The following is a 22,149-nucleotide window of genomic DNA, read 5'->3' on the forward strand; positions in this document are numbered from 1 at the left end:
TAGACATCACGTTGTATGTGTGTACCAAATTTGATATGTAAACATTAATGTTCAGACTGAATTTGTTTCTGTTTTTGACACTATATTCTATTATAATAAACTAGCCAAACAGCGGCATACTGTACAGCGCATAATCAGGCCGGTTTTTTAATGATTTTTAAGCACAGGGAGAAAATTAACATTAAAATCGGTAATGTAATAAATCAGCAAGAAAAGCAACATTGTAACAATGCACGGAACGAACCAACACACAATCGTCCTTGACTGAAAACTGGCGGACCGCCATCGCTCATGTGCCCACCTCCAACTCGTCACTTGAGTTGTTGTCGTCTTTACACAGTCCAGATGCACCTGTGACTCACGTAGACTTTCCATGTTCCTGCAGGAGCATCTAAGAAGACGCATGTTTTTCGCGGATGCGAATTGCTGTATGTAGCATGTAAAACAGTTTGCTATGGTGCAGGCGGTCGTGCGTCGTAACTGAAAACTCAGTTTTTAAAGACTGCTTACTTCTTGGAGTTGGTGGGCATGACTCCTTCCTGCGTGCATCATAGGTGTCTTACTTGTCGGAGGCTTAGTGAATCCACATCCCTTCCAGTGTGTTTTCCATGGGTGTCTTGCCTTAGTGAATTATATATATAGATATTCTTGGGCTCACTGGATCTTATATGACATATTATTAATGTACAGTATTATCATTGGTTAATTTGCTACTTTTCGATTGCATTCAGTGTAAGTGGGGGTGTACATGAGTGTGTCTTTTGAGGTCGCTTAACTCTCCATATTCAGTTGGTTCAGGCTTTAGGCCTAGTTCTGCTGGTTTGGGCAGCAATCCCTGTGGATAAGCATGTTGGAAAATATATTAAAATGAATGGTGCTTGATTATGTGAATTTCCCCTTGGGATTAATAAAGTATCTATCTATCTATTCTCTGTAAATTACATTGAGAAAGTACAGTATTATAACATTTAACTAATGCTTTAATATAAGATTTTATTTGTTTTCTTCATAAACAGTTGATAGAAATTGCAAAATTTCAAGTATTTGTTTTTTTAAAAGAATACATTTTTCTTATAGGGCTCTCATTTTACACAAGAGTTTTGGAAAACTGTGAGGATGAAGCCAGATTTAACGAGGTGAGTTTCCCATCCCCAGGATGTTAAAATGTCATGTTTAAAACAGATTCATTTGTAAAACTGTGAATAATTATTCTGTAATGTGGAAAGTTGGTTTGGGAAAATTGGTAAGTGTATGTTTGATTTATTTCGATAATTTATCTAAATTCAGTTTTCTTTTTTCCTTTAAACCAACTGTATGTTTATTTCAGTCTTCTTCATATAAAAGAATATCCTCTGAAAAAAGTGGGCATAATAAATTCTTAACTGTGGGGATGTGCTAGTAATAGACCATTTTACACAGAGGTAAAAATCATTTTGGTTTAATAAAAACAGGTGTGCTTGCCAAGTTAACATTATTTTAAAGTATAAAGTTTATACTTTGGGAAATGTACGCTTTTTGTGTGTTTTTTCTGGCGAAATGTCTTTACAGCTAGATACATTTTTATGGAAAGTTAATTGATATAGTATTAGTGTGTGTGTTAAACTAGGGAATGTGGCGGTGGGGAGTTTAACATAGACCAAGTTTAGAACGAACAAGAGGAGATGAACAATGGTGTAAAACAAATATGTATAGTAACATACATTTTAACACAAAGTTTAAGTGCAAAAGTTAAATAAGTAACACAATAGAAATGGCACATCTTAATGTTAGAAGTATCAAAAGTAAAGGCAATGGCAAAAACAAGAGGGAAAATAGAAGAATTTCAGCAAATACCAAGTGGAGGCAAAGAAAAACTTGCTATTTGTTGGTTTAAACAGTGGTATAAACAACAAAAGAAAGCTGATCGAGTGACATAGTGTGTCGGAGAAACTCGAAAGGTCACGTTCACAAAGTCGCACAGTGGTTGAAATAAAAAGAAGTTGTCAGATATCAAAGTCGCCATGAAAAGGCGAGTCGTAGCCCACCATCTGAGTGCCATATGAAAGCTTATTAGGGTACAGAGAAAAAAAAGGCACACAGTAGGGGAAAAGCATGAAATGTCAACTTTAACACTAGAATTACCAGAGCCTACGAAAAAACTCGTAATTCCGTCCCACCTTAAACTGCTTCTTAAATCCCTTCACACCTCTCCGCCAGCGTCCTTTGTTCTCTAAATGTGCTGATAAAGAGAAGCTAGGAGCAGCCGGCTATTCCATCCCCCCACCAATTTAGAACGTGCACGAACTTCTCTCAGCTCATGCCTTGATTGAGTATCTGGGAGTGAAGTGGAGTTTTAGAGTGGAAATAATAGATCGTTGTTTGGAACACACGCATTTCATGTCTGTTCCGTTTCTACAGTAATCTGTGTCAACACATTGTTAAAACAGAAACTTTTTTTATATTCTAGTAGTAGATGACAAAATGTAGGCATAAACTATATAATGTATGAAGCCTGAAGTCCAAATAGCAAAGAAACATTTTCACAAGAATAACACAATTGCACTTTTATTCAAACATATAACTGCAGAAAGAAAAAGCCGCCTTAACATGCGACATTGACACCAGTTTACTATAACTGACTCCGTGGTTCAATAGATACAGCCCCGCTTAGAATCAAGGGTCACGGGTTCAATCCTGCGCCCCTCCCTTTTGAGAAGTAAACTGTTCTTAGTCTTACTGTTTTAGAATAAAAACATACACATTAATCTCATAGTTTATTTTGTAATTAAAGTAGAACATCATAAACTTAATCTTAAAATCGTTTAATTTACTAGTTTCTCAATCCCATCGTAACTAAAGTAGCATGTTAGTTGCTTTTTGTATTTGATCTTTTATGTGCTCTATGTGTGTGCATCACTACATGCTTCCAGGCTTTCTCTTCCTCCAACAGGACACAGAGTCCATTACATTCATGATATTACAGCTCTCTGAATAATTAAAATACTGAGATGTATATGTGATATAATGATATAATTTTCATGATGATAGGAGTTAAAGCATGTTATTAAACATGGGAACACGGTGGCGCAGTGATTGTTCATGTCTCACGCAAGATGCTTGCTGCGCCATGTGCTCCCTTTGATGAAATACTTTATTGTAGCAGTACTCTCTCTTTTAAAAGTACTAACCTCCAATTCCTGTCCTTACTTTTCTTTCTCCAAATACCCAATCGCCACACAATCAGCTCTGTAATAGACGTTAAGCCATCTGTAAGCTTAGAACGGCGACTCTTCAAAACTTTTAAGGGACATTGAAATATCTTCATTGTACGTGTGTAATTATTGTATCCATCTATCCTTCCAGTGTCATATCAGCCCCAGCAAGAATACAGCACAAGGCAGGAACAAGCCATGAAACTGAGCGCCAGCAGCTCGCTAGCACTGAGGCACAATGTAGTTAAAGTTTTATCTGTATAATATAATAAACATATTTTGCTGCATTTTATCTTAAAAATGATAACGTCATCATATATAAATATGCGCTTAATAAAGTGGCTCAGGTTGTGCAATATAACTGTAGTGCAAGTTTACAGTGAGGTGATTGTAAAAACAGTTCTACAAGGAGCACTTGATGGACTGATTGAGTGCGTTTAGAGTTCTTGGGATGAAACTGTTTCTGAACTGCGAGGTCAGTATAGGAAAGGCTCTGAAGCGTTTGTCATATGAGAGCAGTTCAATAGACAGCATGGCTGATGCAGCATGTGCTTGATGCTGTATACCGGTAATACTCTTTCCGATCAGCTGCTGTACAGCTGCGATTCATACTCAGATATAGTGATATGAATACTCCGAGTGGTGCAATGAGAGTAATATGAAAAAAGATGATCCGATGTGGGATCCGAGGTGCAGTGAGAGTAACAACGCTAAAGCAGTTATGGTATTTGGAATAGTTTGACCATTCTGTGGACCATTATATTGTTACAGGTTAATTACAATCAGATGCATTAAACTAATAAACAATATGCAGCTAATTTCAGTGTATTTATAAAGCCGTGTCAGGGATGTGGATCTAAAAAAAGAAAGGATAACCACGCAGGAACAGTAGCACTGCTTTGACGCTGGGTGCCACCAGTCTGCAAAACCGAGCAGAGAACTTGCCTACGACAGGCTATGAGCTACCGTGGAAATGTGCGTGGCTTTACGCCAAGTTTTGGTTTTATACATCGCGATTTGAATGTGGAAACATTCTTACGCAACATTTTTGTGTGTACCCACCGTTTATATATGATGCCCCAGGTCACTAACAACTACATAAACCTTTTTCCCGAGAGATGCAGTCAGTTTGTTATTTCGGTTTAACTTTCCCCACTTACCACTCTCTACTATGCAAGTCATTTGCATTAGTAAGTTAGCACACGAACATATATATCCATACAAAAAAACTCTTACGAACTCAAATCAAAACATCTCATTGATGATATTTTACCGTTTTAAAGCCTGTAATGTACACTCCAATTATGGCAAATTTACTAACCTGTGATAACGAATAGAGAGAGCACACGCATTGAGTTGGCGTCAGCTTCACACAGGAGGATTTATTCTTTCTCTGTTTACTGTACTCTGCTCTATGCTGCTTGTGCAAGGAGTGCCCATCTAACGACTTTGAGGTGGAATAGCACTTAATTCATTTAAACCATGGTGAAATCAAGCGGAATCCTAAAATTAAATAAACAGGTTGAGTAGGGGTGCTTCTTTTCTCTCTGTCTCATTTTAACCTTTAAAGTCTCTTTTACTCTGTCATCTTTTTCTTATTTCTGAGTTTATTTTTTTTTTTTCAACTTTCTACACTATCACATGAAATAATAATTATACTTACTACACTTCTGACTTTGTACATTTAGTGTTTTACACATTTTTTTTTTTTAATTTTATCGAATTTATTAAAATCAGCTAACACTCCATACACAACTCGAGTTTTACAAAAAAAAGAAAGAAAAAGGTTTGATTCAAATCAACCCCCACCCTTGAGAAAGAGAGCTAGGCCAGCAGTCTAAAACCTTATCCTAGTAAAGACAAATGAATAGATAAAATTATAAATGAATAAAGATAAATGGAGTAAAAGAGGGGAGAAAACCTGCTTCCTTAATTTTAATGCTTATTCTAAAATGTTATTGATTAGATCCTGTCAGGTTTTGAAAAAGATTACATAGATCCTCTCAGTGCAAATTAGATTTTTTCCAGTTTCAAATAGTATATACTATAACATCAGTTACCCAATGACTTAGATTTATCTTGCTCAACTGGAAGAATCCTAACTCACCTATTCTATGTGCCAATAGTGTAGTAAAGGCAATTACAGTTTGTTTGTCCTTCTCCACTTTCAGCCCATCTGGAAGTACACCAAACACAGCTATTAGTGAATTAGGAGGGATGGTGACATCCAAGCTGTCTGAAAGGCGTTTAAAGATTTTGGTCCAAAATAATGTTAATTTGGTGCAGGCCCAAAACATGTGACCCAGTGAAGCCGGATCTTGATTGCAGCATTCGCAGGTTGGATCGTGCCCTGGAAACATTTTGGACAATTTTAAACGAGACAGATGTGCTCGGTATATAATTTTGAGTTAAATAATTCTATGCTTTGCGCATATGGAGCTTGAATGAATTCTGTGAATTGCTACTTTCCACTCCTTTTCTGAAATATTGAGTAAGAGATCATTTTCCCACTGTTCTCTTGGATCTTTGAAAGAGAGGGACTGTAAAATAGTTTTATATATTACAGAAATGCTCTCGGAGTCCTCGAGACTGAGCAATCTCTGAGCAAGTCTTCAATCTGCCTCAAGAATGATTTAAGATATGAAGAGGTAGGGGAAATAATGCCTTAGGTGGTAAGGATGAGAAAGGTCCCCGTACGCATGCACTGCACGGCCCCCTGCTGGCTGTTTCCGAGACGTGATTCTGCAATAAAATAAAAATAAAAAGTGGAATAACCTTGTGGAGGTCAATCATCACCCCAAAATCGGATAGTAGATAACACATAGTATATGTGTACCAAATTTCTGGTTAATAGTTCAAACTGTTTGCGAGCTATAGGTGACTTAAATTCCTGGACAGACAAACGAACAGCCATAGTAGCGTATTCTATAAGAAAATGAGTAAAGAGTGCATATTCTTGATGCATATTTTTAGGAAGTTACTGCACACTGGAAATTCTGATGGACTGGAAAATAGCAAATATTATCCCATTATACAGTATAAAAAGTGGGTTGTTTGGGAGATCCTAGTAACTATAGGCCAGTAAAGTTTAATATTCATCACAGGTAAATTAATGGAAGGTATTGTTAAGGATCAGATTGAGCAGCATATAGCAAGAAAAGGGGTTTTGCTGAAGACTCAGTTTAGGTTCAGACAAGGGAGGTCCCATTTTACTAACTTGCTGGAGTTCTTTGAAGATGCAATATAAGGATATAATCAGAATGGTTCATTTAGTATTATGTATCTTCACTTTCAAATAGCATGTGATAAGCTCCCACATGAGAGGTTGTGCATCTTACTTAAGGAGGTGAGAGTTCAGGGTGTAGTGTATAGATGGATGCAAAATTGGCTAAAGCACAGGAAACAGAGGTTGATGGCCAAGGAAACATTTAAGAATTGGTTAATATTAAGAGTGGTGTCCCTTAAATTTAGTGCTGGGGCTGTTGGCATTTTTAATAATTATTGTGAGGACAGATAAAAAGAGCTGAGCCTTTTCTGCTTAAGCGAAAGAGAGAGAGAGATTGCAGGCAGGCAGGCAAGCAGGCAGCCAAGAGGTAGTCCTTTGTAATGAAGCCAACAGTCAGGGCCTGAAAAAATGCACTCTAGCTGAGAGGCTCAGGGAACTGGAGTGACGTGGTATTCGAGGTAGTGACTTGCCACGTAAATCCGGAGAGAGGCAGTGGGTGCTGCAGAGGTAATGGAAGGCTCAGTGTGGTGTCTTGTGGGGTTGCCATGGTCCACAAGGATGCAAGCCTGGCAATGAGAGTTGGAGGCTCAGCATGGTGTCATGCCGGTGCCACAGATACCTGCAGGGACCTGTGCTTCGGAGCAGTGTAGGCTACAGAGACCCAGACTTGGATCAGAATGTTGGCTAAACTGTCGGTTAGGTGTCTCCTCAGCTGTGAGGTCCCGTTTGGGGGTTAGCTGAGGAGCTGTCAGTTTTAAAGTGTTGCACAGGCGACTGCATTTTAAGAGACCATACCTACCTCTGTTTTCAACCTTGCTTTTAAAGGGATGTTTCATTGGATTATTTTTTTTAAATAATTTGGACACTTTGATTTTGTTTGTAATAAAGCACTAATCAGTTTGCACCTACCCCTTGTCTGGAATGTATGTGTCCTCCTCTGCATGGCTTATCTCGGTTACAGTATCAATGGTGATGGGTTCAAAAGGCTCCCAAACAGGAGTGGGAGTATGGAGCCAACCTAGACTGTCACAGCTCGATGTTTCTGTTATTTTTGCACCGCTTTACATCCCTCGCTTTCCCTACTTCTTCTTTTGCTGATTACCCCCTTTATGGCCTCAACCTCCTTCCAAAGTTGTGTTTTGTTCCCGCATTAGCCTAACAGTCTGGAAGATATGCTGAATGCATCTCAGGGTATGACATACCTGGGATAACTATTGCTGTTATTACAGAGGTACAGATAAGCTTTAGCTCACTGAAGGAAATCTAAGACAAGGATGCAGAAGTCTTTTATAAAGGCATTGCCCTTCACCATCTGTGCATTTATCAGTTGGGCCATTTGCATAGAGAGTGGACTGCCTCAGGTTTTCTCTATACTGGGAAAAATGTAATTGATGTAGCATTTTTCTCTACAGCTTTGACAGTTTATTTTTCCATTTAGGAAAGTGCAATTAGTCTACCTGATTGGGGAGGGGGTAGACATCTAATGATGCTTTAAACTAGTGCTTCAACTTTGTAAAGGTACTGGGGTTCTCTGCCATTTATTGCATTCTCCTGTGCAGCTACTGTGAAAATGCCATGACCAAACTGACTCCAATAGAACCTCCAAACTAAAACTTTCTCCCACCACTCCTCTTCAGGCTTTGACCTCTCCTCCTGACTCTGGCCCTTCATGGAGTGAGGCTGCTCCTTTTTATAAGACAACTGGATGAACTCCAGGTGTCTAACAAGCTTCTTCTGGCCACACTTCGGGTGTGGCGGAAGCATGACCAAGAAAGGCCCTGGAAAGGTCCATGCGCCCCCTGGCGGTGGCCACTGGTTCCAACAAGGTTGAGCCTCCATGTTCATAACCCATAGCCCTGCTGAAAACCAAGGGGGCTGGCCTCTATCGGCCCGGGCAAGAAACTGTCCCGGCAATCCTTTTTACCCGGATCCTTCCATAGTTTGGGCATTCTGGCCAGACAAGGGTCCCGGCTATCCGAAATTCTCAACTATTCTCCGTCTGTGGGGTGTACTTTGGCTTCATCTCAGAGGATTTCATGCAATAGGTCTTATGAACAGCTTGGGTATTCACCTTCCTTTGAGCATCACAGGTGGCTGCACAATGCTTTGATGAGGTAGTGGTGGTGCAAGATGACACCAAAGAAAAAACAGAAAAAAAGCAGAGAAAAGTAAACATTTTGTGATGACAATTCTTTGCATGGATTGTCTGTTAGGAGTTGAACTAAAAAGTAGCTTTGAAAAAGCCAGATTAAAAAGTTTTTTAATGATCTGCAGTGTTAGCCTGGCATTTCTTTGCTGGTAAAATATTTCATATTTTTGGTACATACTGTAAAAGCAAAAGACCATCTCTCCACTTTTCTATTTAGCTATTATCTAAGATTATGACTTGGAATTTAGGGGTACTGTCATTCCAATATATAGGAAGATTATTTGAAGCTTTATATAACATTAGTAATATTTTAAAGTAAATTCTAAAGGACACCAGTGACCAGTGTATTGATGCTAAAACAAGTGAAAGTGCTCAAATTTTGATTCTCTGGTTATTATTGCTGCTGTATTCTGTATCAATTGCATTTGATTGCTATCTTTCTTAGTACTGTAAGGAGTGCATTACAGTAATCTAGCCGACTAAAGACAAATGCTTCAAATAATTACTCAGCATTTTACAATGTTGTAAGAGGTCTAACTTTTGCAATGTTCCTTAAATGAAAAAATGCAGCCCTAGTAATATGATTAATGTGCAATGTAAGGTTTAGGCTTATGCTAAGATAAGTTTTATTTCTAAAACCTTTACCATTTCCAATTTTGCCATCAACTTAAGATTTCTGCTTTTTATTTGCTTTGGGAAAATCACTAGTCACCAATTCAGAAATATAAGTAAGACATTGGATCAGAGAGCCCAGAGCATCAGGGTCATCAGGTGCTATGGATAAGTGAAGCTTTGTATCATCTTCAAAACTGTGGCAGTTCACCTCATGTTTCGATATAATCTAGCCTAATGGTATTTTGTATGTTGAAAATATCAGTGCACTCAGAATAGATCCTTGTGGTTCACTGTATGCAATTTCATGGATCTACAAACTACAATTTAAATATCCAAAGAACTTTTTACCTGTTTAAGAATGATTTCCCTCCACTTTCCTTTTACCAGTTTTCTTCAAGGGTAAGTGTACTTGTCAAGTTTGTTACCAGATTGGTCTACTGTTGCACTTAAAGATTAACAAACAGATAGATACATAGCTATATGCATACACACAGCTGGTTAATCACTAGCACTTTAAACCACACAATTGCCTTATGAATAACCCAACTTGTCACTCTACCTGGGACTTCATGAGACTTACATACACACTGACCCTAACCACAACAGTGCCCCATGAATTAAAACACACAGCTGGTTAACCTCTAGCACCTTAAACCACACAAGTGCTTTAGGAATAACACAGCCTGTCACTCTCTCAGCATTTCAAGAAACTTACTTATTATTGGCATGAACAACATACAGTGTGGTGTGAAAAACTATTTGCCCCCTTCCTGATTTCTTATTCTTTTGCATGTTTGTCACACAAAATGTTTCTGATCATCAAACACATTTAACCATTAGTCAAATATAACACAAGTAAACTCAAAATGCAGTTTTTAAATGATGGTTTTTATTATTTAGGGAGAAAAAAAATCCAAACCTACATGGCCCTGTGTGAAAAAGTAATTGTTCCCTGAACCTAATAACTGGTTGGGCCACCCTTAGCAGCAATAACTGCAATCAAGCGTTTGCGATAACTTGCAATGAGTCTTTTACAGCGCTCTGGAGGAATTTTGGCCCACTCATCTTTGCGGAATTGTTGTAATTCAGCTTTATTTGAGGGTTTTCTAGCATGAACCGCCTTTTTAAGGTCATGCCATAGTATCTCAATTGGATTCAGGTCAGGACTTTGACTAGGCCACTCCAAAGTTTTCATTTTGTTTTTCTTCAGCCATTCAGAGGTGGATTTGCTGATGTGTTTTGGGTCATTGTCCTGTTGCAGCACCCAATATCGCTTCAGCTTGAGTTGACGAACAGATGGCCGGACATTCTCCTTCAGGATTTTTTGGTAGACAGTAGAATTCATGGTTTCATCTATCACAGCAAGCCTTCCAGGTCCTGAAGCAGCAAAACAACCCCAGACCATCACACTACCACCACCATATTTTACTGTTGGTATGATGTTCTTTTTCTGAAATGCTGTATTCCTTTTACGCCAGATGTAACGGGACATTTGCCTTCCAAAAAGTTCAACTTTTGTCTCATCAGTCCACAAGGTATTTTCCCAAAAGTCTTGGCAATCATTGAGATGTTTCTTAGCAAAATTGAGACGAGCCCTAATGTTCTTTTTGCTTAACAGTGGTTTGCGTCGTTTTTGCCCAGTCTCTTTCTTATGGTGGAGTCGTGAACACTGACCTTAATTGAGGCAAGTGAGGCCTGCAGTTCTTTAGACGTTGTCCTGGGGTCTTTGTGACCTCTCGGATGAGTCGTCTCTGTGCTCTTGGGGTAATTTTGGTCGGCCGGCCACTCCTGGGAAGGTTCACCACTGTTCCATGTTTTTGCCATTTGTGGGTAATGGCTCTCACTGTGGTTTGCTGGAGTCCCAAAGCTTTAGAAATGGCTTTATAACCTTTACCAGACTGATAGATCTCAATTACTTCTGTTCTCATTTGTTCCTGAATTTCTTTGGATCTTGGCATGATGTCTAGCTTTTGAGGTGCTTTTGGTCTACTTCTCTGTGTCAGGCAGCTCCTATTTAAGTGATTTCTTGATTGAAACAGGTGTGGCAGTAATCAGGCCTGGGGGTGGCTACGGAAATTGAACTCAGGTGTGATACACCACAGTTAGGTTATTTTTAACAAGGGGCAATTACTGTTTCACACAGGGCCATGTAGGTTTGGATTTTTTTTCTCCCTAAATAATAAAACCATCATTTAAAAACTGCATTTTGTGTTTACTTGTGTTATATTTGACTAATGGTTAAATGTGTTTGATGATCAGAAACATTTTGTGTGACAAACATGCAAAAGAATAAGAAATCAGGAAGGGGGCAAATAGTTTTTCACACCACTGTACAATATTTTAATGATATCTCAGACCTAAATATTATTTTGGTCTAAAAGAATACATTTAAACATACTCAATACTCTTGACTATAGGCCATTTATCAGCCAAGAATGCCTTACTTTATGTATTGTTCCCTATTATTGAGTGGAGCTCTCACTCAGAGCCTTAATGAACCTCACAGCACAGAGGTAATGGCAAACCTCCGGCTGCACCAGGTGCTCAAAGAAATGTACCTTATTATTTCGGTTACTCTATAGACATTAAGACAAAGCATAGAAAGTTAAAAGCAGCATGGTATTTATTACAGGAATAATAATAATAATACCAGTGGAACAAAGAATAATAGAAAATAGGACTGATAGAAAAGTCTGGATATATAGTCTTTAAAAAAAGCTTAAGAAAAGTTAAAAGATGACAAGAATGATTGTTGCAGGCAGCTTGTTATTTAGCACTCGTAGTTGCTCATAATGCTTTTCTGATGACCAGATGGAAACGGCTTCACGTTGACATCACTCTGTCCTCCTCGAATGAGGTATATTTATTCTAAAATTCTGCTGGGGGGTTTTGTTAGATGTGATTGTTAGATATTCTGATTGGCTGGCTGTCAATATTATGAATGAATTCCCTGTCTGTTTTCCCAAACAATAAAACTTTTTATGTTCTCTGAGGTGTTGCTATGTCTTCCTTTCCCAGGCTGTAAAATAATTAAATGTCCATCCTTTCTCAGGTTATAAAGTAATTGAGCCACCAGCATGTCTTCCATTTGTTGGAATGGCTGTTTTAAAAGTGAGGTATAACTGGGAAGAAGACATGCTTTGATTTGTCCTGAATGTAGTTCATCTGTTGTCTTGTCTTGAACAAAATATAATGGGAATATAAACCAAAATGTACAGATTTTGTACCCCACAACACCATCCATTGTCTAAGGTGATTTTATAAGAATACTGTGGTCTGTGGTGTCAAATGATGTGCTCAATTCTAGCAGAGCAAGAACAGATATGTGGCCTGTGTCAGCACTAAGCCACAAGCCATTTACTACTTTAACCAGTACATTTTCTGTACTATGATTTGTTCTAAAACCTGAATGAAAGTTATGAAGAGCAGAATATTAGTTCAAGTAATAATTTCATCTGCTGAAAACCTGATTTTCTGTATTTTTTCTTAAAGGCATGTTAAAAAGAGGTCAAAAGTTTTCAAAGATGGAGGATCTAAACTATTTGTCTAGAGCAGGAATTTAAGTACTACACTCTATAGACAATGTGGAAAGACCCCCATATCTAATTAGAAGTCAACTATTTCATGTTCATACTATAATCAATTAGCTCATTCTTCTTTTGAAAAAGCCTGTTGGGACTAGATCAAGAACACAAGTGAATGGTTTTAATTGAGAAATTATTCTATCGAGCTCAGGTAAACCTATTTCGATGAAGAAGTTTAATTCACTAAAAAGAGCAGGCTTAGGTTCATCAGGATAAACTTTGGAGGGTTGTATTATATTACATCATATATTGTTTATTTTGTGTTAAGAAAATGCTAGAGAAAAGCCAAGCAAAATTACACCTTTTATTGGCTAACTAAAAAGATTACAGTTTTCCAGTTCAAAAAGAGACCCCTTTCCAGGTAGGTTGGGCGTGCAGTGAGTGTCAAAAACAAGGGGGTCAATACAATACAATACATAGATCAGATCAAATCCTCAATACAGTATAAAAATAAAAATTTTACAAGTACAGAGAAAAATTTAACAGTAGATTATATCACATAATATGATTTGGATTTGTTTAGAGTTCTGGAGACCTCAGCCATCAAGCTGCCTCCCCCATTTGGCGATTCCACAGCTGAAACATTGCTTGGCCAGCCAATCTGATGAAAGGACCCCTCTACCCCATGATTCCTGCAATCCTCCATCAGGGATGACTTTACCTTAGGCAGGTAAAACAACTTGGCAGGTGGGCCGTGGCACAGAGTGCCACAACTGAGTAACGAGAAAAGAAACATAATTGGTGAGGGTTAGTAACAAATTATCACAGGGTGAATATGAGCACACACATACACTAGTAGCATCACCAAATCTCCTATCCTGCATGCCTTTACAAGGAAACTAAAGCATGTGGACGAAACCCATCAGTAAAACATACAAACTCCAGTCAAAGATGTGACCCCCTTACTGCGTGGCAGCGGTGCTTCCACCATGCCCCCACATGTTTAATTATTAACAATATGCAGTATTTAAATTAAGTTAACAATTTATCTGTAAAATATAATATACATAAATGAATGAATTTCTTCATAAAGATGATATCAAGTATATTCCGGTATTGTAACAGCACACAGCTCCAAGAGGATAGCTCTTGGAAATCTAAATTAACTTGAAGCCAGACATCATCATGGGACAGTAAGTCAGTATGATCTATAAATACACACACTCTTGTAATTCTTCCATTTATGATGTCTTCTATCAACACTAAAGCATCCATGGTAGTTGGACTAGTTTGGCCATTCAGTGCTCCATTAAATTGCTGCAGAATGATTGCAATCAAGTGCCTTAAATTTGTAAATGATAAGCAATTAATTTAAGTGTATTTGATAAAACCATGCATGCAAATCTAAGAAAGAAAGGAAGACCACACAGAAACAGTAGCACTGCCTTGATGCTGGGTGTCACCTGTTTGTAAAACCTAACAGAAGTGTGCGTATGCGTGGTCTGTGGCTGCTGTGAAAATGTGGGTAGCTTTCCACCACATTTTGTTTTTATGCATCTCCATGTGAGAGTAGAAATGGGAGTATACAACATTTTTTGCGTGAGCAGCGTTGATAAATGAGGACCCTGGAGTAGTAAAAAGTAATTTATTCAATGCAAATATAGTTGTGTCAAACCAAAATCTTTCTGAAGATTCTGATTATATTATATATTAAACAATATTAAACAAGCCCTAAAGATTGGCTCCTAAATTTCTGTCTTTAATGAATCTAGTTTGATCCTATAAAATTTGTTATGATATAGACTCTTGGAATGTATTTTATAAGTTCATTTCAACCATATTGAATGACTATGCAATATTTTTGGGACCATTGAACTTAATTTTGACACATTTATTTTATTGCTTTCTTTAATAGATTTATAATTTTTGTATTTTTTGCATTTGTAGTGGTTGGCACTATTTTCGGTGCCTCTTGTTAGGGCAGCATCCCACGTTTCTAGGGACATGTCCTCAGAAGTTGTTAACCACAGTTCATTGACACAATGTGTTAAAAGTTTGGTTTAAAGGTCATTTCCTTATCCAGGTTGTGGATGCTAAACTCCTTTTTCAAATGTCAGCTACAAATAATTTTTCTGTAGTTTTTCTGGTTCTGAACTATTCCTAACAAAAATGTTGACATTGATTTTTTTTTTTTTTTTGCATTTTGGCTGGGTGCTTATATCTTTTGGTTTTTACTGTTTTTCTGTCTTTTGTACACTCTCAAATCCTTGCCAGATTGCTGACATAACAATGTCACAGTGAGAAGTAATCATTCTATTCTTTTGACTAAAACTTTCTCCAAGACCTTCACACCATTAGTGAAATTGGTGCATATAATTTTGCAGCAGTCGTCATTTTGCTTTGTAAAGAGTTGATATGTAGCGTAATGTTTTTGGTAGACTTTTATTTTCTTCGACTTATGTAAATGCTGCTAACAGTAATGGCACTAACAAAGTTGACAATTTTTTTGCATAATTTCACTGGAGAGCTGTCTATGGCTGCAGTTTCCCTTTGTACAATGAATTCATGACTTGCAGAGAGTTGAGCTGTAGTATTTGTATTTTATTTAAAAAGTGCTTAGCTTGAGCCTTACCTCCTTTTATACTGCAAGGAATCTAAGAACTTACAGTATTTCTTAACTTTCTTAGTTACTTCTTAACTTTTTCTGAATGTTTATAGTTGATGTGATAAAGACCGGGGCCAAAGAGCCATTCCAAGCATCACCGGGCACAAGGCAGGAAAGAGCCCAGGATGGGGAGCCATCCCATTTCAAGGTCCACTGACAAACATACTAGCACTCACACTCTCACACATATGGCCAAGTAACCCAACCTACATATCCCTGGGATGTGGCAGCAAAACCCATTAAATGGACATAGGGAGAACATTCAAATTTTACACACATTTCCAGACAGAATTCCATCTCAGGATAATGGATCCGTGAGGCAAAAGCGTTAAACATTTTGCAAAGGTGTTTTCACCATTTAAAAAAGATCTTGAAATATCGTCGAAAACCTATGCAGTTATCACTGCAATACTCCATTAAAATTGCCCAGACCATGGAACATCAGAAACTAAAACGATTACCTTAATCATGACTTCTCTGCCATATTCGGTGTAATATACAGTATATTAACTAGAATTAATTTAGATTCTTACAGATTTTGAACCACCATAAAATACCACAGTTAAGAGTCACATACTACAGCTTTTAGTATTATCACCAATTTTTTGTCTCTTGTTGTCTAGCTTTGTATCCAGAAAAATAACCAATAAATTTTAAAATACGGAATTCTGGAAAAAGACAAAAATGTAACAGACTGTCCTTTTTCCCCCTTGTCTTCTTATACCCAACCTAAACCCTTTTCTTTCCTACCCTACCTAACATCCTCAAAATGGCTAAGATCAGATACTTCAGAGTACCATTCCAAAGACATGCTGACTCAACTGAGATATAAACAGCTACAAAGTTTTATATTAATGTAGTCCTGTTAGAACGCAGCTAGGTAAGATCATCATAAAAAAGGAAATAAATAAAAATAAACCTAGAAATGCCATATTAACTCCTTTACAAATAATTTAAAATTACTGATTACTATCAGCACAAAGAATACAGAGAAATTAAAGAGAGAAAAATATAGTTATTGATATATACAGTTAATCCGGAAAGTATTCACAGCGCATTGCTTTTTCAACATTTTGTTATGTTACAGCCTTATTCCAATATGGATTAAATTCATTTTTGCCCACGAAATTCTACACATAACACCCCATCATGACAATGTGAAAAATGTTTACTTGAGGTTTTTACAAATTTATTAAAAGTAAAAAAACTGAGAAATCACATGTACATAAGTATTCACAGCCTTTGCTCAATACTTTGTCGATGCACCTTTGGCAGCAATTACAGCCTCAAGTCTTTTTGAATATGATGCCACAAGCTTGGTACACCTGTCCTTGGCCAGTTTCGCCCATTCCTCTTTGCAGCACCTCTCAAGCTCCATCAGGTTGGATGGGAAGCATCAGTGCACAGCCATTTTAAGATCTCTCCAGGAATGTTCAATCGGATTCAAGTCTAGGCTCTGGCTGGGCCACTCAAGGACATTCACAGAGTTGTCCTGAATCCACTTCTTTGATATCTTGGCTGTGTGCTTAGGGTCGTTGTCCTGCTGAAAGATGAAGCGTCGCCCCAGTCTGAGGTCAAGAGCGCTGTGGAGCAGGTTTTCATCCAGGATGTCTCTGTACATTGCTGCAGTCATCTTTCCCTTTATCCTGACTAGTCTCCAAGTTCCAACTCATGGTCTGAGAGTCCTTCAGGTGCCTTTTGGCAAACTCCAGGTGGGCTGCCATGTGCCTTTTACTAAGGAGTGGCTTCTGTCTGGCCACTCTACCATACAGGCCTGATTGGTGGATTGCTGCAGAGATGGTTGTTGTTCTGGAAGTTTCTCCTCTCTCCACAGAGGACCTCTGGAGCTCTGACAGAATGACCAATGGGTTCTTGGTCACCTCCCTGACTAAGGCCCTTCTCCCCCGATCGCTCAGTTTAGATGGCTGGCCAGTTCTAGGAAGAGTCCTGGTGGTTTTAAACTTCTTCCACTTATGGATGATAGAGACCACTGTGCTCATTGGGACCTTCAAAGCAGCAGAAATTTTTCTGTAACCTTCCCCAGATTTGTGCCTCCAGACAATCCTGTCTCGGAGGTCTACAGACAATTCCTTTGACTTCATGCTTGGTTTGTGCTTCGACATGAACTGTCAACTGTGGGACCTTATGTAGACAGGCATGTGCCTTTCCAAATCATGTCCAGTCAACTGAATTTACCACAGGTGGACTCTAATTAAGCTGCAGAAACATCTTAAGGATGATCAGGGGAAACAGGATGCACGTGAGCTCAATTTTGAGCTTCATGGCAAAGGCTGTGAATACTTATGTACATGTGCTTTGTTAAATTTTTTTATTTTTAATAAATTTGCAAAAATCTCAAGTAAACGTTTTTCATGTTGTCATTATGGGGTGTTGTGTGTAGAATTCTGAGGAAAAAAATGAATTTAATCCATTTTGGAATAAGGCTGTAAAATAACAAAATGTGGAAAAAGTGATGCTCTGTGAACACTTTCCGGATGCACTGTATATATATATATATATATATATATATATATATATATATATATATATATATATATATATATATATATATATATATTGTGGAAGTTGACCCGGACACAGACAGACAAACACGTTTATTTACAATATGTACAATAATAAGTGCACCACAAACCCACAAAGTCCTGGCCACACGATGCCTTCCTTTCTTCAGGCCGCCTCCTTGCCTTCTCCAGCTCAGTCCTCTCCGCTCCCGACTCTCGGCCTGAATGAAGGGAGGCAGCCCCTTTTATCCGCACCCGAATGAACTCCAGGTGCTCCACGGCAATCTCCCGCTGACACGCCCCAGCGTGGCGGAAGTGCCGGTTGTTCTCATGGAAGCTCTCCGGGTGTCTCCGCTTCTCTTCCCCCAGCACTTCCTGGTGTGGCGGAAGTGCTGAGGTCCAGGGTCCCCAAGGCATTGGGGCGCCTCTTGGCAGTGACCATGGGCTCCTACAGGGTGGGGCTTCCATGCCCTGAACCCGTGGCCCCCAAAGCAACCTGGAAGGCGTCCCCCACGTAATCCCAGATGGGCACACGCCCACTTCTGGTCCTCCAAGGCATCCCGGCCGGGTCGTGGCCCCTGGCATCCTCGACAACATATATTATATATATATATATACTGTATATATATATATATATATATGAAAGCAACACTCATAACAGTGACAAAACAATTACATTGACAATCATGTTACGTTACTTTCAAAATGTTTCCTTTTCTTTTTCATTACTTCTTTAACACACTACTTCTCCGCTGCGAAGCGTAGGTATTTTGCTAGTATGTATGTGTATATATATATATCATCTTCCACCCGACGTCCGCTCTCGACTGTTGGGAGGCGGCCCCTTTTATCACACCCCAGATGGGCTCCAGCTGCTTCCCGGCATTCCTCCGCGGACACGCCCCAGTGTGGCGGAACTGCCGGCTGCGCACCCGGAAGCACTCCGAGTGTCCCCTGTCTTCTTCCCCCAGCACTTCCTGGTGTGGCGGAAGTGCTGGGCTTCAGGGTTCTTCAGGCACCGGCCACGGGCCCCTACAGGGTTGGGCTTCCAAGTACCCTACCCGAGGCCACCAACAAAATCAGGGTGGTCGCCCCCTCTTGGTCGGGAGGAGGCACCAGCCCTCCTCCGGTCCCCTCGGGCGTCCCGGCTGGGCTCCACCCCCAGCCGCCTGTGACAATATATACAGTACATCCAGAAAGTATTCACAGCGCATCACTTTTTCCACATTTTGTAATGTCACAAAAATGGATTAAATTCATTTTATTCCTCAAAATTCTATACACAACACCCCATAAAGGTTTTTGCAAATTTATTAAAAATATAAAAACTGAGAAATCATATGTACATAAGTATTCACAGCCTTTGCCATGAAGCTCAAAATTGAGCTCACGTGCATCCTGTTTCCCCTGATCATCATTGAGATGTTTCTGCAGCTTAATTAGAGTCCACCTGTGGTAAATTCAATTGATTGGACATGATTTGGAAAGACACACACCTGTCTATAGAAGGTCCCACAGTTGACAGTTCATGTCAGAGCAAAAACCAAGCATGAAGTCAAAGGAATTGTCTGTAGACCTCCAAGACAGGATTGTCTCAAGGCACAAATATGGGGAAGGTTACAGAAAAATTTCTGCTGCTTTGAAGGTCCCAATGAGCACAGTGGTCTCCATCATCCATAAGTGAAAGACGTTTAAAACCACCAGGACTCTTCCTAGAGCTGGCCGGTCATCTAAACTGATCGATCGGGGGAGAAGGGCCTTAGTCAGGAAGGTGACCAAGAACCCAATGGTCATTCTGTCAGAGCTCCAGAGGTCCTCTGTGGAGAGAGGAGAACCTTCCAGAAGGACAACCATCTCTGCAGCAATCCACCAATCAGGCCTGTATGGTAGAGTGGCCAGACGGAAGCAACTCCTTAGTAAAAGGCACATGGCAGCCTGCCTGGAGTTTGCCAAAAGGCACCTGAAGGACTCTCAGACCATGAGAAACAAAATTCTCTGGTCTGATGAGACAAAGATTGAACTCATTGGTGTGAATGCCAGGCGTCACGTTTGGAGGAAACCAGGCACCGCTCATCACCAGGCCAATACCATCCCTACAGTGAAGCATGGTGGTGGCAGCATCATGCTGTGAGGATGTTTTTCAGCGGAAGGAACTGGGAGACTAGTCAGGATAAAGGGAAAGATAACTGCAGCAATGTACAGAGACATCCTGGATGAAAACCTGCTCCAGAGCGTTCTTGACCTCAGACTGGGGCGACGGTTCATCTTTCAGCAGGACAACGACCCTAAGCACACAGCCAAGATATCAAAGGAGTGGCTTCAGGACAACTCTGTATGTCCTTGAGTGGCCCAGCCAGAGCCCAGACTTGAATCCGATTGAACACCTCTGGAGAGATCTTAAAATGGCTGTGCACTGACGCTTCCCATCCAGCCTGATGGAGCTTGAGAGGTGCTGCAAAGAGGAATGGGCGAAACTGGCCAAGGATAGGTGTGCCAAGCTTGTGGCATCATATTCAAAAAGACTTGAGGCTGTAATTGCTGCCAAAGGTGCATCGACAAAGTATTGAGCAAAGGCTGTGAATACTTATGTACATGTGATTTCTCAGGTTTTTTTTTTTTAATAAATTTGCAAAAACCTCAAGTAAATTTTTTTAATGTCATTATGGGGTGTTGTGTGTAGAATTCTTAGGAAATAAATGAATTTAATCCACTTTATATATCAATAACTATTTTTCTCACTTTAATTTCTCTGTATTCTTTGTGCTGATAGTAATCAGTAATTTTAATTACTTGTAAAGGAGTTAATATGGCATTTCTAAAAAAAGTGATGCACTGTGAATACTTTCTGGATGCACTGTGTATATATATATATACTGCTCAAAAGAATTAAAAGAATACTTTTTAATCAGAGTATAGCATAAAGTCAATGAAACTTATGGGATATTAATCTGGTCAGTTAAGTAGCAGAGGGGGTTGTTAATCAGTTTCAGCTGCTGTGGTGTTAATGAAATTAACAACAGATGCACTAGAGGGGCAACAATGAGATAACCCCCAAAACAGGAATGGTTTAACAGGTGGAGGCCACTGACATTTTTCCCTCCTCATCTTTTCTGACTGTTTCTTCACTAGTTTTGCATTTGGCTACAGTCAGTGTCACTACTGGTAGCATGAGGCGATACCTGGACCCTACAGAGGTTGCACAGGTAGTCCAACTTCTCCAGGATTGCACATCAATACGTGTCATTGCCAGAAGGTTTGCTGTGTCTCCCTGCACAGTCTCAAGGGCATGGAGGAGATTCTAGGAGACAAGCAGTTACTGTAGGAGAGCTGGAGAGGGCCATAGAAGGTCCATAACCCATCAGCAGGACCAGTATCTGCTCCTTTGGGCAAGGAGGAACAGGATGAGCACTGCCAGAGCCCTACAAAATGACCTCCAGCAGGCCACTGGTGTGAATGTCCCTGACCAAACAACCAGAAAGACTTCATGAGGGTGACCCAAGGGCCCCATGTCCTCTAATGGGCCCTGAGCTCACTGCCCAGCAGCATGCAGCTCGATTGTCATTCGCCATAGAATACCAGAATTGGCAGATGCACCACTGGTGCCCTGTGCTTTTTACAGATGAGAGCAGGTTCACCCTGTGCACGTGACAGAAGTGAAAGGGTCTGGAGAAGCCATGGAGAGCATTATGCTGCCTGTAACATCATTCAGCATGAGCAGTTTGGTGGTGGGTTAATGATTGTCTGGGGAGGCATATCCATGGAGGGTCACACAGACCGCTACAGGCTTGACAAAGGCACCTTGGCTGCCATTAGGTATCAGGATGAAATCCTTGGACCCATTGTCAGACCCTATGCTGGTACAGTGGCTCCTGGTGCACGACAATTCCTGGCCTCATGTGGTGAAAGTATGCAGGCAGTTCCTGGAGGATGAAGGAATTGATACCATTGACCTGCCACCACACTTTCCTGACCTAAATCTAATAGAACACCTCTGGGACATTATGTTTTGGTCCATCCAATGCCACCAGGTTGCACCTCAGACTGTCCAGGAGCTCAGTGATGCCCTGGTCCAGATCTGGGAGGAGATCCCCCATAACACCATATCTCATCTCATTAGAAGCATGCACCGATGTTGTCAGGCATGTATACAAGAACACCGGGGCCATACAAAGTGCTGCGTACAATTTTGAGTTGCTGCAATTAAATTTTGGCAAAATGGACTAGCCTGACACATCATTTTTTCACTCTGATTTTTGG

General features: G+C 39.8%; 1 protein-coding gene and 1 long non-coding RNA gene across 9 annotated transcripts in view; one reads left to right on the forward strand and one right to left on the reverse strand.

Moving 5' to 3' along the window:
- Positions 1–4,605, reverse strand: part of LOC120525742 — a 42,617-nt gene extending 38,012 nt beyond the window's left edge. Inside the window, exon 1 of the long non-coding RNA XR_005633002.1 lies at positions 4,513–4,605. This is a non-coding gene — a long non-coding RNA (uncharacterized LOC120525742). The remainder of the gene's footprint in view (positions 1–4,512) is intronic.
- The window catches only part of otofa (otoferlin a), a 565,861-nt gene that overhangs the window by 100,090 nt on the left and 443,622 nt on the right, over positions 1–22,149 (forward strand). For all 8 annotated transcript variants that reach the window (XM_039748301.1, XM_039748300.1, XM_039748302.1 and 5 more), the window contains exon 2: positions 1,078–1,136. In XM_039748301.1, coding sequence (XP_039604235.1) covers positions 1,078–1,136 — 59 coding nt within the window. The remainder of the gene's footprint in view (positions 1–1,077; positions 1,137–22,149) is intronic.

The sequence above is a fragment of the Polypterus senegalus genome, chromosome 3, assembly GCF_016835505.1.
Source record: "Polypterus senegalus isolate Bchr_013 chromosome 3, ASM1683550v1, whole genome shotgun sequence".
Classification (NCBI taxonomy): Eukaryota; Metazoa; Chordata; class Cladistia; order Polypteriformes; family Polypteridae; genus Polypterus; species Polypterus senegalus.